General features: G+C 43.4%; 1 protein-coding gene across 12 annotated transcripts in view; it reads right to left on the bottom strand.

Annotated features, from left to right (window-relative positions):
• The window catches only part of EML1 (EMAP like 1), an 899863-nt gene that overhangs the window by 182120 nt on the left and 703199 nt on the right, over positions 1–14544 (bottom strand). For 10 of the 12 annotated variants that reach the window (XM_086937774.1, XM_086937770.1, XM_086937771.1 and 7 more), the window contains one exon: positions 13097–13231. The exons of the other annotated variants lie outside the window; for them this stretch is intronic. In XM_086937774.1, the coding sequence (XP_086793900.1) occupies positions 13097–13231 (135 nt within the window). The remainder of the gene's footprint in view (positions 1–13096; positions 13232–14544) is intronic. 12 annotated transcript variants of the gene reach the window in all.

Below are 14544 nucleotides of genomic sequence, written 5' to 3'. Positions count from 1 at the left end.
CACAATTGGTGGTAGGTCTTGGTTCGCGTTGACTCGGACCTCTTCTGCGCTGTCTTGGAGGTAGTTTTTGGCGTGTGCTGCTAATAAGCAAGTTCTAGGCTGGCGGTGGTATGATGACGTTATTCAGTTTACACTGAGAATGTTGGAAGGTTGGGCTAGTGAGCGAGGAGCGGAGCGGTCAGTGCGGGGCCCTCTGTCATGGCAGACTTTAGCCGGGGTGTTAGAAGCTTTGCTGTTGTTTTGTAGGGATAATTTTGTAGCGTGCACCCTTTATTCTACTCTTATGGTATGGATGTTTTTTGGGCGTTCAGATTTTCTGAGTGGTTGGGTTCTAGGTTTATTACGGACAGAGGGTGGCGGGACGTGCGTTTGTCTGACATAGGAGTTCACATTTGGTTGCCAAGATCTAAACAGACCAGGAGAGTAGGGGTAAAGGGGTTTAGTTAGAGGTGGCTTCCCCAGTAGGGACGTGCCCTTTACGGTGGGCCCGGCATTGGTGGATAATATCCAGGGGGGGGGGGCTATTTAGGTCAGTGTTTTTCAACATGCAATTGGGTCTCTGGTTTAGGAATACCAGTTGTGCACGGTGCTTGGTAGAGCTTTGCGAATATTGGTTTGGATGGGGCACAGTTTGGTACTCATTCTTTCAGGATCGGGGCAGCAACTGAAGCTCACAACCGGGGTTAACATAGACAGGTCATTATGCGCTTGGGGCGTTGGTCTTCAAACTGTTTTCAGCGCTATGTGTGAAATGATGTTGGGGAGGCCCCTGGGTCATCCCTTTTTGACATAAATTTGATACTGCTTTTCTCGTTTCAGGTCTGTGGCTGGACCCCGCTCGCCAGAGATGACCTTCTGGATGGTTGGGCATTCTTTCATAAAATAGGCTTATGTTCAAGCGTGCCGTAGTTACTGTGGGCCTTCTCTGGGTTTTCAATGAGCGTTTGTTCAAAGTTGTGTGGAAGGGTAAAGGAGGGATGCTTTGGAGGGAGTTGATCGCTGCTCTTAACTCGTGGTTGGTCGGGGGTTTTGTGCCTGGAGGGGCTGCTAATCCATTTGGGTGATAAGGATTTGTGTGGGGTCAAAGGAGTGGTTTTGTTTAGGGCATTGAAAAAGAGACCTTACGCTTTTGAAAGAACAGGGGTCAGGTTGCCATGTTTTGTGGACGAAGCTGGTTACACGCAGGATTTGGAGAAGTGCTCATAAGCCTAATGCGATTGCTAGGGCAAGCAAGAAGATCATCCTAGGAATTTCCAGATTTTGTAGAGGCCCGGGTTTTGGGAGAGTGAATCCCAGAGATATTCGTTTTGAGGCTGTGGTGTTTTTTCGGAGTAAAAGGGTTACACCTGTCTGGGCTGGGTATGGACTTGTATCTTTTAGAGTTGAGAGAAGTCCTGTCTAGGGGTCTGAAAGTACAGGAATTTGTCATTTCGGCCATCCGCAGTGGGATTCCATTCCCTTTTGCTCAGTTGGGGGGCAGAAAGGGGGGGGGGGGGTAGTTCCTCCCCCCGCTATCTGGGTGGCAGGGGTTAGTGGTGTTTTTGCCAGGGTTGGCAGGATTGTTGTTGTTCATTTGCGTAGTTGTGTCATCGTCAGGGTGAGTTGGGAAGGCTAAGTTGTTGGGGTGGTTCCATAGGTTGGGGGACCAAGAGTTGTTAAGGGGCAAGCAGGGGAGTGTGTGTAATGGTTTTTGGGATTTGCTAAGTTTAAACGAATATGCAGGGATTGCATTATTTATATTTTGTAATGATGTAATGTATGGGTGGGGGGCGGGCCTATGACGTTTTAGGGGTGGGGGGTGGTGATTGAGTGTTAAGGAAGTGTGCTATTTATTGAGGTTTAGTTTTGTAAGGCGTTGCAGAGGTTTTAGAATTGTTAATGTGCACCTGTTTCAATAAAGCGGCCTTTTACAAACAAAAGCTGGTTTGTGGTCTGCTCCCCCCCACCCCACCCTCCCAATTCTCACCACGCACTCGTACAGTCACACCTCTTCCTCTTGTAGGTACGCCTCTCACAATGAACTTCATGCAGTCCACGCACTGCGGGCTGTTGGACCCACTGAAGACCAGGAGGAGCTCACGCAGGCAGACCTCTCGCTCTACAACCACACAGGCATACTGCGGTCACGTGACCCGGAAATACTGAAATTATGGCCAAACGTCATCTGTAAAAATATCAGTAATGGACTTTGGTCTGAATGCATGGACGTTCAGTTTAAGTAGTGAACTAACAGCCACCTTTTGGCCGCGAATGAAATCACAGAATTCCTTCTTCCCCATACAGATTTCTATCAAGGGCGTGCTTATACCCGTGACTGTGCCCTTAGGGTTGACACTGTAAACCTCTATGGCGAGGGGAGTCAATCAGAATACAACTCCTTTTCGGTGGCAGCACACAATTTCTGCCCAATGAAATCCTTTACTTTGGGTCATTAACAATTGGGCGGAACAAAAGCCCCTCTTTTGGTAGCACTTCTTAAAGCTCTTTTTGCTGATCACATCAAGGTCTGACAGGCAGTGAGTTTTACAGACCTACTCTTATAGGGCAGGGTGTTCGAAGTTTTTATCATGTGTGAGGTATTCCCACAATTTTCTTGATTATTGGCCAACCCTTAGGCTGCAGAGTTTACAGCTTTCATGACACCTGCGCACTTGTGTAGCTTTCGCTCATGAAGTGCTTTCTCCCATGAGTGTCACTAATGTGAGTGTTAGCCACAGTAAGCTTTCTCTTGTGAGCACTGTGAAACTACGTCACACCACTCAGTGGAAAGCATTTTGTACGCAAGTGCATACCTTGTTTAGCTTATACACTAACATTCTAAATTCCAACTCCTGTGCAACACTGCAACCGTTGCACACTTTTTGCCGTTTTTGTGAGAAATACATAGAGAGCACAAGAAAAAAAGCATTGAGGATTGGCGCACTCCTAATATATAAATTTTACAGGGGAAACCATACCCTGCACTTGACACTGGTTAGAAATGGGACCTGAAGAAGGTGCATATGGTACAGATCAGGATAGCAAAGTGTCTATCCACACGCTCACGATGAGCTAAAAACCTTCACTTACTTTGCAATGGGCTTATGGGTCAGAATTCAAATTTTAATGTAGCGAAGACTGCCGTTGGGACCATGTCCTTTCCCTTCACACTGGCATGATGTGCTCCCACTTAGCAATGTCCATTAAAGCCTGGATAGTCTGCGTGGGATTCTGACCTGTTTGAAGGTGTGCCAAGTAAGAGTTGGGAAAGCGTTTCTGAACAATAGTTGTATTTACAGATAAAAACAAACTTAGCCAACCTGCTGGGCATTGGCCAGCAGCTAACTTGACCTAGCCAAATGTAGAAATGTGGTTAACATCCACCCTGACCTGTGAAAAAAAAAAAAAACGTTCTAGCAAATCTGTGCGACATTTGCAAAAATATTTTGTACACTCCGTCCATCATCCCCTTTGGTTTATATGGCAACGTGGTATAGGAGGTCCCAAGGCTCAGAAAGGCTTCAGACTTGCTTTGACCTGGCAGATGAGGGAAGAGTTGAGTTTCTGTTTTTGTACCATCAGAGCACAACACACCAGACCACCCCACACATCTGCTTGAATGAAATCGCGGTGTAGCTATATGCCTAGGTTATCTAATAGGGGAAGAAAATGATTTGGTGGGGTGTGGGCTGGAGGTGTGTGTGTGTGTGTGTGTGTGTGTTATAAGGGTTCTGTGGGAATAAGTACTGGAAAGATTGCAGAGAAGCGTTGATGCAATGTTGCCTGTTGCTGTTACACTGATAATGAACTACATTTCCAGTTGTGTCAGAATAAACTTCTTTACATTTCTTCCGTACTAAACGTAGTGAACTCTGCTGTTGTGAACCTAGTGTCAATTATTCACCCTACTTCAATCGCCCTGTCACGCTAAACTATAGGAGAGAGGAGCACCCAAAATATCAGTTTGTGTCACAATCAATTATTGAAATCTTTCTAATAATAAGTCCTCAGCCAGTAGATTCAATGCAAAGTTCTTCTTTATTATAAATCAACAGAAGTTCATTTCAAACATGCTGGACTTTCATTTCCAGTAGCTGAGCTGTGATCCATAAATTAGATCAAACTCCACATTTTAAGTAAGCCAACGCGTTTCGTCCTAAAAGGACATCATCAGGGCTCCAATATTAACATAAGCGTGCTGTCTTGATAATCTTCAATCACCAATTTTATGGCTCTCCCAAGCTCTGTTCCTACTAGTCTTCTCTAGAAGTTTAAAAATGAATAGTCTCTGTACTATAATGGCAAGTCTCAAATTCTTCCTACTTCATTATAAACTTCTTAATTCTCTTCCATTGGTTATAGACAACATTCAAATTTGTGTTTATTTATTCTTAGTTCAGTTCCCTAGTTAATTATCTTTCAATAAATGTTCATTATACAAATTCCATCTTTACCCATTAATTTCTCAAATGTCCTCCATTACGTTCTAAGTGTCGCATCGTGCATTCCATGTGTCTTCCCTCAGAGCGGCCCAATAAATCCCGCTGGATTTGGACATATAGCGCCCTGTCACGCTGTTCAAATATACATCCCTTGGTGCTCATATATTGGTCACAACAGGAATGTCCTGTGTATCTAAATAAATCGACCGAGCTGTTGGAGCAAAAATGGAAAATTGTTACCCATAAGTTGCAGACTAGTTTTACTTGGTGCACCATTTCTCATTTAACCCAAACATACTGCAAATGGGATGATTGGTTAATGCCCTTATTAAATGAAAATGGCATCCGAAGAAAGCAACACATTTATCTAGGGAAAACCAGTGTTTAATTTGTGCCAGTGTCAGCAGGTGGGGCCCACCAGCACTTATTTTTCCTCAACAAACATTAATCCGGAGCAAGAGAAGGAAACACAAAAGGATTTTTAAAAGAAAGATGAAAAACAAAGGCAAGGGGAGGAAGAAGATATGAAAAAGAGCCTGCAAGAGTGAGATGAATAGGCAAGGAGGGTCTGGTGGTGAATTTAAGAGGCATGAGGTGTAATCACGATTTCGCAGACCTGGTATTCGCCACCCGAACCTTAGTTAGCTCTGTGCGCAGACTTCTAAATAACATATTGGGCCCAGCACCTATTTTTTTACAACTTAAGCACTGGAGAAAACACCTTCATAGTGCAAGTGTAAGAACCTATTGTATTTATTTGTCACATTAATTCATTCTCCTGTGTGCTTTAATGGCGTGACAAGGTCTAATGCCTTTTGTGCAACTTATGTTGTGTTAGCTTAGCATGATCGACCTGACACAAACGCAGGCATGCATTCACTATTGGATATATTAACTATATTGAAGCAGTTAAAATTCGGTTATACCTAAAAAGGATGATGAGGACTCTATTGTAACCACCAAGGTTTATAGGTCTTGCATGCAGACAGTGCATGTGTTCTCGCTGCCAGGCGTACTCTTCATTATAAGTGGTATGGAGCCTGCCAATTGCTTACCATTCATTGGCTTCATTGTCACTCTTCTTTGCTGCCTTCTAATTGGCAAGGGTATGCTGGCTTCATTTCCATTGCTTTTGTGAGGAGATTTGACCAACTACTGATTGATTTAGCTTAGTTAGTGTCCTTCCTCACTATCAGCGCTAAGATACCATGGTAATTGCGCGCTTAATAAAAGTTCTACTTACTTACTTTACTTACTTTCGCTGTCCATCCATTGCTTGCACTGGGTTTCAGGTACTATTATCTTTATTTGTTTCTTTCCCCTTTAACCCCCCCATCCGTTTTCCCTGTTGCTACTTCCCATCCCACCTCCACGCTTGTCAGTGTTGCTTCTTCCCCTCCCAACTTTCTGCTCGGTGTTGCTTCATCCCCTCCCACCACAGTGCTAGCCATATCATAGCTCTTATTTTTCTAACTTTACTTTTAGCCGTGCCGCACAGCCAGACTTCTGTACAACATTGCTAAAAGACATTGGCAGTGCTAGTAGCTCCTGCATAGGCAAGACCTATTGGCTTTGCCAATGCTTGTTTAAAACTGTACTGCAACATCTTGAGTTTACAGGCATCACTTTGTCTTAAATGTAGACACACACGGGCAGAGCCACTGTAGCTCTCCTTCAATGGTATTGCCTGTCCTTTCCACTTTGCCAGTGCACTTTACCAATGCTATTTTACTTAATCAGAAATGAAAAAATATCTGGCTTCCTAATGCAAAATAGCTGTCAGAACCCCTTACAGTGGGGCACAGGGGCAAGTAGGAGATACTGGGCCCACCCGTGGTAGCGGAGGCTTCTTACTCCCGATGTCCTGGGGCCCGACCTACTATGGATTTTGTTCAACTGGGCCAAGCACCCTTTCTGCACCCGACTCTCAGTTAGGTAGCGTCGAACGAGCACTCAAGTCTCCATTGGGGGGGGAAGGGCAGATACAGATTAGTAAACACGACTCATAACTCAACATGCAATCAATGAATCAATACCAGTCAAAATACTTGTTTTTATACCAAAAGAAGTATTTTAATTCTAATTCTACAAAAACAAAGATAACCGACATTCAAAAGCAATAACACAATCCCCCTTGAGGTCCGGGCTCTAGTAGTTGTAGGGCAACTCCCTGTCCCATTAACCTTAGTGCAACAGGTTTGATATTATTCCCCATTAACTGCTGGCCACATTCAGGGAATGTAAACTATTTGGCCGTACTGAAGAGATCTCCCCTCGGACTCCTTTCGGAAGTTCAGTCACAAGAGTCTTTGAGGTCACAGTACTGATCACAGTATGTACCCCAGGGCCCCAAAGACCCAGTTAATGACTTACCCGCTCCCGCGTTATGTAACCCCTGAGCAGTGGAGCACAGTCCTGCTCCGGATTCGCAAAGTCGGGCTGCTCAGGGTCACAAGCGTCCGCCCCCAGCAAGCGTTGGCTCTCTCCTCCGAACGAAGTTACCGGCTGGTTGCAGCGGTCGGGGTTGTTCCCACTCTGGTGATCACACAGTATGTCACACTGTCCTTAGCTGGGGCAGGTGGGGGAGGTTTATCTGCTTGCTACCATGATGCTACTGTGATGTTCCTTGATCCTCTTGCTTCCTTCTGCGGAGTTTGCGTTATGCGGGCCAGATCCACCCTGGTCACAGCAGCAGTTTCTCAGTCCCTGGCGACCGCTTGAACCATTGGCCACAACATCTCTGGTAGCCCCTCGTGGCATGCGGGTCACCATCATGGCACTCACAAGTCCGGTCACGCTGACCGGGCATTGATGTTCACGGTGGTCCCATCTCAGGCACACGGGGCCACCCACCATGAGGTTGTGCAGGCCTGACGCCCTCCATACAACCCTCACTCTTCGGCTTAGTCCACAGTGGCCTCCTCTTGCCAGACAGGGGCAGGGGGTTGTGGGGTCACCGAATCAATCCAGCACAGGGCTATGGCCCGATAGGTTCAAGAGCAGATTCCTAGCTAAGGGGGACCTTGCTCCGTCCAACGCTCTCCTCTTCCTTACAGGGGACACTGGTCTTGGCAAGCAGGCAGGCGCTCTAGTCTCCAGGGCAGGTGATCTTGGTTTTCCTGGGTGATGCCCACTTACCAGACAGGAGGACTAGCAGGCCTAGGCTCCCAGTCCTGGTCACAAGCATAAGTCTTGCAGAGCTTCCCCATCTCCTACAGCAGCCTGGCAGCTTGGCTGATGATAAAGTATGGGGTCTCAAACTCCACTTCTTACAGTCCTTTTCCAGACAAAATGTAATTTAGTGTCTGGGTCTTTGAAATTGTTATGTTGAGTTCAGCTTCTTTGAAATGGATATCTTCCCCCTTTCTTCTTTCTCCTGAAGGATGTCTGTCCCAGCAGACAGGACTCCGAAGCTGATTAACCCACAACAGGATTTATAGGAGTGACCAGAGTTCCCACCTGCATGTCAGCCACAGTGAGGTGCGCATCAAAAGTTTAATCCTGGGCTCCCAGCCCTACTCTTTATTATTCCCTCATTAGCCTCATCCCTCTGTTGTACCAGTGCAGGCACACTTGCACTTAGTGTACATCCGCAGCACACTTACTTCGCAGCACTGTTATTCTCCTGTATTATGCCACCACAAGCTACATGCATCAAATGCCTTTAGTCTGTGGGCACTGTTCAGTACTGCAGCCTTTCTGTATTGTACCAGAGTGGGTTATGTTAAAAGCACACACGGCCAGCATACACCCATTTACATGTGTGCACTGTACCATCACCCACGTCCTTTCACATCTACCTAATGTAGGCAAGGGTGAGTTAAGCACACAACAGAGGAACGTTTAAAAAGGAGAATGAGCCTGGGGCCTCACTTCAGTGACGCAGAGTAAACAGGTCCTGTTCTCTACCTCCGATCACTGACACAGTATGCCGACACCACCACACTTGCGCTGCTTAACTTCTGGTGAAGGCGGTAGACTTCCACCACTATGAAGGCAGTGCTTTGGACGCCCCTACTGATCCAACAAGATCGCAATCCGTGAGTCAGGACTATGTCATGGCACACATTTATGATCCGAGTTTGCCTATGACAAAAAAAGCAGCATTAGGAATCCCGATAACTGCAATGGGGCAAACAGGGCAGGGGTACACCTGTCTTACCACGCAGAAGACCTTTCCGTACCAACAATAGCATTGCCAAAAGCAACAAAAAAAGATGGTACAGCGTGATGATGTATATGCGCGCATGCATCGCCATATATGCACACTTGTGTGTGATAACACAGCACCCATTTTTTTTATTTTTAACCTACCATTCAAAGATAATAGATGCCACTCTTGGAGTGTTAAAATAAACAAATGTATTAAAGCACATTAAAGAGAAATTATATATTAGGTAGCAAATTGCAGCTGCGGAGCCCTCAAAAAAATTAAACTAGAGTTAATAGCACACAGTGGGGAGCACACGTACAGAGGTTTTATATAGGGGGGGGGGATACAATTTTAAATAACAGGAGTGGTAAGGAAAGCAGCGAACAAGTGGGTGGGGATGTTAGCAGCACATATATATTAGGGGCAGCTATCTGAGTAGCAGTGCACAGGAGGGAAAGATAAATAAAAAATAGGCACTCATGGAGGGCTCAACGAAAAAGGAAACAGTATTTCCTCTAATGTAAGTAGTGGAAGGATACAAGCCATTCAATCAAAAGAATGGTAAATGTGTTATTCTCCAGTGGAGGGGAAAAGACAAGAAAAGCAAGCATAGCCATCAAATAAAATGCAAGGAAATAGGCTGACCCACAGCCCCTGTACACTTTGGTATTGTCACAATGGTCTTCTACAACACACAGCTAAAAGATGTCTTTAGGTGAGACCTGAAAAAGTTAAATACCTCTATGTCCTGCTTGTTTTTTTTTTATGAGTTGCCAATCATGCCTATTGTTACCTTTAATACCATCTATCAGTTATACAATGTTGTAGTTAAAGGCGGTGGCAGGAGAAAAAGCCTAGATGATTATTATTTTAAATGTTTTATTTGTTATTGTTTTTAATTTACATCATACATTACCTGTAATTACAAGCCATCATTCGGTTACATATTTGAGTACATACATTTCCACAGGGATGAGGTTCACAGCAACCCAGACATATATTTTTCCATTGACCCCAATAACTATGCAGTAAGCAGTTCTAATGTATGCAATAAACCCTCAATAACTGAATCATGTTCCTGCAGTATAAGGCACTATGCAGGACATAAACTAAAGATAAAGAGAAGTGTTGAAAGTTGTCTTGTGCACCACATCATTTGCAAGACAAGCAAAATCAGAAAGAGGCATACAGTGCAATTCTTAATTACCAACACCTGAAAGCACAACTGAATTAACACACTTAGGCCGATAAATAATACAGCATTTAGTGTCATCTCTTTCATAGTGTTAATGGAAATATAATATGTAATGTAATCATCTTTCACATTACTTACAACGTTTATAAGTGCAGCTGTCACATCAAAAAGTGATGTGTGAGTTATGGTTTGCATGACTGCTGTGCCAGTTATGGAATGTTGAGTAAACCAAAACGTGCGATTCCCCCGTTTATTTTAATTTAATTTGTAACCTTAACTTTACCGTAACTGTTTTTTTTAATGAAGTGTATATACACAGAGGTACCAATTCAGCACAATTCAAGCTGTGTGGCAAGGGAGATCTGAACACACGAGAGCCTAAGGATACGAGTCAGGATTGCAGAATTTTACATTCCTTTTTGAGGGCATGTAAAATTAGTTCACCATCTGTAATTGCGTAATTGTACCAGTAGCGGCCAGCTGCAATGAACACGGGTGAGGCGACAGGCACACTGACAGGCACAAATAAAAGCCAGCAGTGATCTTAGGGCCAAAGCTCTAAATCATCGTCCATTTTAAACTGTGTTTATAACGGGCCATGATTAAGAGCTCTGGAGTGGAGACTGAAGGCACTGCGATTTTCTCACTGTGGCTGTCGGTGAATTAAAGCAACTTTATATTAAAAAAGATTTACTTACCTGTTGCCTCGTGCTGGGTGCTCCTCTTCATTATGGCAGCACAGGATCCCAGTGCTCATGCATGCTACTCCCTTCTACCAATCAGAGTGCTTCTCTGAGCAGCATTAGAGAAGCACCAGGATTGGCTGGAGCGCTCTGGTACAACGCTCCTTAAAGCACTGGGGTTCTGTGCTTGCTCTAAACCAACTGTCTGTGACTGTTGGATTGGAGTTTTAAAGTGCACGCCAGGCAAGCTGTAGCAAAATGGCTGACAAAAGTGACATGCACACTTTAAACTAAGTGCACAGTATTCCTCTCTCCTGCTGCCCCCAGACTTCACTGCTGCCAGTAAAAAAAAAAAAACAATTGTAGTAAAGGTGTTTTATTACCATTTTATTTTTCATGTTTCCCGCTCTCCAGCGGAGGGCGACGCTTCTCCTCTCTCATTGTACACACTATAAAACTGATTGTAAAAATGCCTTCACCGGAATTGCAAATTTATTTGTATTTCTCCCAAAAACAAATATTTGGAAGCAGTGCTTCCCCTCTCCCCCTCTAATTTTGGCGGCATGCCGTTACCATTCCTACCATGAAAGAGATTTACTCTTTCCCTTGATATAGGTACATCTCTGACTGCTTTGAGTGTTTGAATGGGTCAGAGGCATGTGTTTTTTTTAAATGAGCCAACTCATGGATGTCTGTCTGGATATTCACAAACTTTACATAGTATCCGCACCATGGAAGGCCTACTCACTCCTTCTGGGAGAGGGCCTACTCATGAGTGAAATACCACCACATTTGGTTGAATATACACATAAGCAAATCCATGTAACAAGGGCATGTTCACATTTTGAGAAATACAGGAGAAAATTTGTACTCGCACTTTAATCGACAAGCATGCATAAGTGGAACTTAACTCTTACAAATGATTTTGTGAATCATGCCCATTATTGTATATGGATGCATGCAATTGCTGTGCTTTCTTGTGCTAGTCTAATTCCCAAATTGGAGAAATTGGCCCTTCCTTAATCTTGCAACAAATGTTGCAAAAGTGGCACATTCTCATTGCTCTACCAACATGCTCCACCTCGAACAGGCTTCTTCCAGAGTGGCTCGTGAGCTTCTGGTAGCTCTCCAGCTCCCCGTCGGGATCTCTCCTGTGTGCAGCCCAGGCTTCTATATAATAAGCATTTGCTCAAGTGTTCATACCAGAAGAAAATGTGGGTTTTTTCAGAACTCCTCAGCTGACACTTGGAGAAAAATGGCTGACTTTCCAAAATATATTTTAAGCTGATATTTGAGTGAAAAATCATGTGGCATTGGAGTGACTGTACAAATGGTAATACTGTGGTGCCAAAGGCATTGCCGTTATGGCTCTTGTGTACTACCCATGTAGAGGCATTCCATATTGACAGACATTTTTAGATTACTGCTCATAACCATGGCTGATGCTCTGAAGTGATCACTGAAGTAATCTTGCATATGGCGGCCGTTGATGTAATCTTGTCTGATGTGGTCCCTATTACAACACTAATAATATTGGTAGCTGTTGATGTCTTTCATTGAAGAGAAGTAGTAAAATAATCAGTCAGATACAGAGAGAGAAGACTGGGATGGGAGAATTAATCTTGGTATACGAACAAAGGAATAGGATAAGAAATTAAAGAACAGCAGGAACAGGATTTTGGAAATCAGGGCAATGGTTGGAAAATCAAGGTATAGGTTAGTAAAATAATCTGACGGATACAAAGAGAGAAGACTGGGGTGGGAGAATTCATCTGACTATACAAACATAGGAACAGAATTAGAAATTAAGGCACAAGAGGAACTGGATTTTGGAAATCAAGGAAACGGTTGGAAAAATCAAGGTATAAGTTAGTAAAAGAGTCTGAAAGATACAGAGAGAGAAGATTAGGGTGAAAGAATATGTCTGAGTACCCTAATAATACAGTGCTGGTTTCCAAGGCAAATATTAAGTGGGAAAAAGTCAATACGGGACACAACAGAATGGAGAAGGCATTACTCGCCATACCAAAAGAATGTTCTAAATTTGCATGCCGAATTTCAGGGACATCTTTCTAGACCCTGAGTAAAATGTCATTGACATGATATTAAAAAGGAAAACACTGCAGCTTTTATTTTGAAGGAGGTTTCCCAAAAGTTTTTATATTTTAAAAATTCTTCCTTGATGTTATTTTGGAACTTTGTTGGCTTCACGTGCACTAAAAGCGTCCTCCCACTTCATTTTGTTTTATTTATTTATTTTATTATTTCTCTTTTTTCCTCTTCTTTAGATGTGATATTTACATTTGAAATTTATTATATATAAATGTTTTTATTTTCCGACCAAGAATGTTCACAAAAACACATTAAATGTACAATTATGAAAAATCAGCCCATAAGCCCTCATTATGAGCTGCCTGTAATCTCCGATGAGCCTTGGCAATTCCAGTTCTCCATTCCTAAATTGACAGTCCCGGCTCAATTTACTATTTGCCAGTTCTTCTGACCCTTGGAAATGCCATTTAGGCCAGTTCGGCTATCTCCAGTGGTCAGAATTACTGGACCCACTAACAGGCAATGCGTAATGAGGGAGTAGGAGATCTACAGGCATGAATTTCATTTCACAAACCAGTTTTGTTTTTCATACCTTTCGCTATTCTTTTTGCTACTCGAGGAACTGCTTGTGGATCCGGTTCGATTGCGACTGCTTTTGCCATCTCCAAAGCTCTCTCTTCGACCGCCTGCAGATACAAGCTCTGTAGAGCTGGTTCTTTTGACAGTGCTTTGTGGAGGAAAAAAAGGAAGTATTAGTTGTTTCTAATGCTAAATAAAGATTGAATGTTCCCATTGCACCTCTATCAAGGAATAGCAGGTTTTGTGGAGAAGGATAAATATCTGTATCCTGCAGCAAAATTGAACCACGTTGAAGGGAAGACTACCCCTGATTGTACCAGGAAGCATCTTGATACACATCATTTTGAATGTAGACTTATACATTTAACATTTCAGGAACTTTTAACATGGATCACAAAATGTATACTTTTGAATGCGGCTGCCTGCAAGCAGACCTAGCATATGACCATATTCGAAGCATAAAGAGAAAGAGAAAGAGGATATCACAAAAACATCGGCCAAGGTTCGAAGCTTCGGAAGATGCTTCCAAAATGATAAGCTTTATGACCACTATAAAGAAGAAAGAAGATGCAGAATGAAAGCGAGACTTAACGTGCTAGCTAAAATAGAGTAGAAAGCAAGAAGGAATAAGAACACATTGAACAGTTGCCTGAGCAGAGAAATCAATTTGAAATCATGCTACACATTGATATCCTGTAGGAAACGGGGGCATTAAAAGCAAAGTATTTGGGAAGGATTCTGAAAATTTGAAGGTGAAATGGAAAAGCCATATCTATCATTCTTTCTGCTGTCCAACCAGTATACCTATATCTTGAAAGCAATGGCAATTAAGTTAAGGAAGCGAATGCACCTAAAAGCAAAGAAAGAAAGAAGCAAAGAAAGAAAGACAGGACAGGATTGGATAGTCAGTGGCTGCCACCATCATACTTTAAGGTGGTCTCCTCTCAATGAGAAGGACAATTAGGAAAGAAGCCAAAAAAAGAGAATGAGATCTGAAACCCTTTCAGCACCACTGGCATACAAACACTGGACAGCCGAGCCAAAGAAAAACTTTACGTAGAAACCTGCAGCAAATAGAAATACCTAGCCTTATCTGACAGAGGTTCCACTGGAGAAAACATTACAACTGTACTACACTACATTCTCCTTCCCGCATGGGATACGACTCAATTGACGACATCTCTGTGGGAGGATGCTTCACTGGGCATGGACTAGCAGATTAAGCCTCCACTGCAGTAGTTTGGACGGCTATTGGGGGCATGCTTATGCCAGGCCACCCAGTGTGTAGAGAATAAGAAATACATGGGTTGTTTTTGTAACACAAGGTAGCATGTACTTGTAAAGTATTTGTTCACCCTGAAGGGTATTTTGACGCTGAAATGACAGATGTTTATTGGTACCCAACTCACAGGTTGATCATTGTTTTTATCTCTTAGTTTTTCCCTTTAACCCGCCCTTATT

Source organism: Lissotriton vulgaris, chromosome 9 (assembly GCF_964263255.1).
Source record: "Lissotriton vulgaris chromosome 9, aLisVul1.2, whole genome shotgun sequence".
In the NCBI taxonomy this organism is placed as follows: Eukaryota; Metazoa; Chordata; class Amphibia; order Caudata; family Salamandridae; genus Lissotriton; species Lissotriton vulgaris.
The sequence above is the reverse complement of the archived record's forward strand: the minus strand, read 5'-3'. Positions and strand labels throughout refer to the sequence as shown.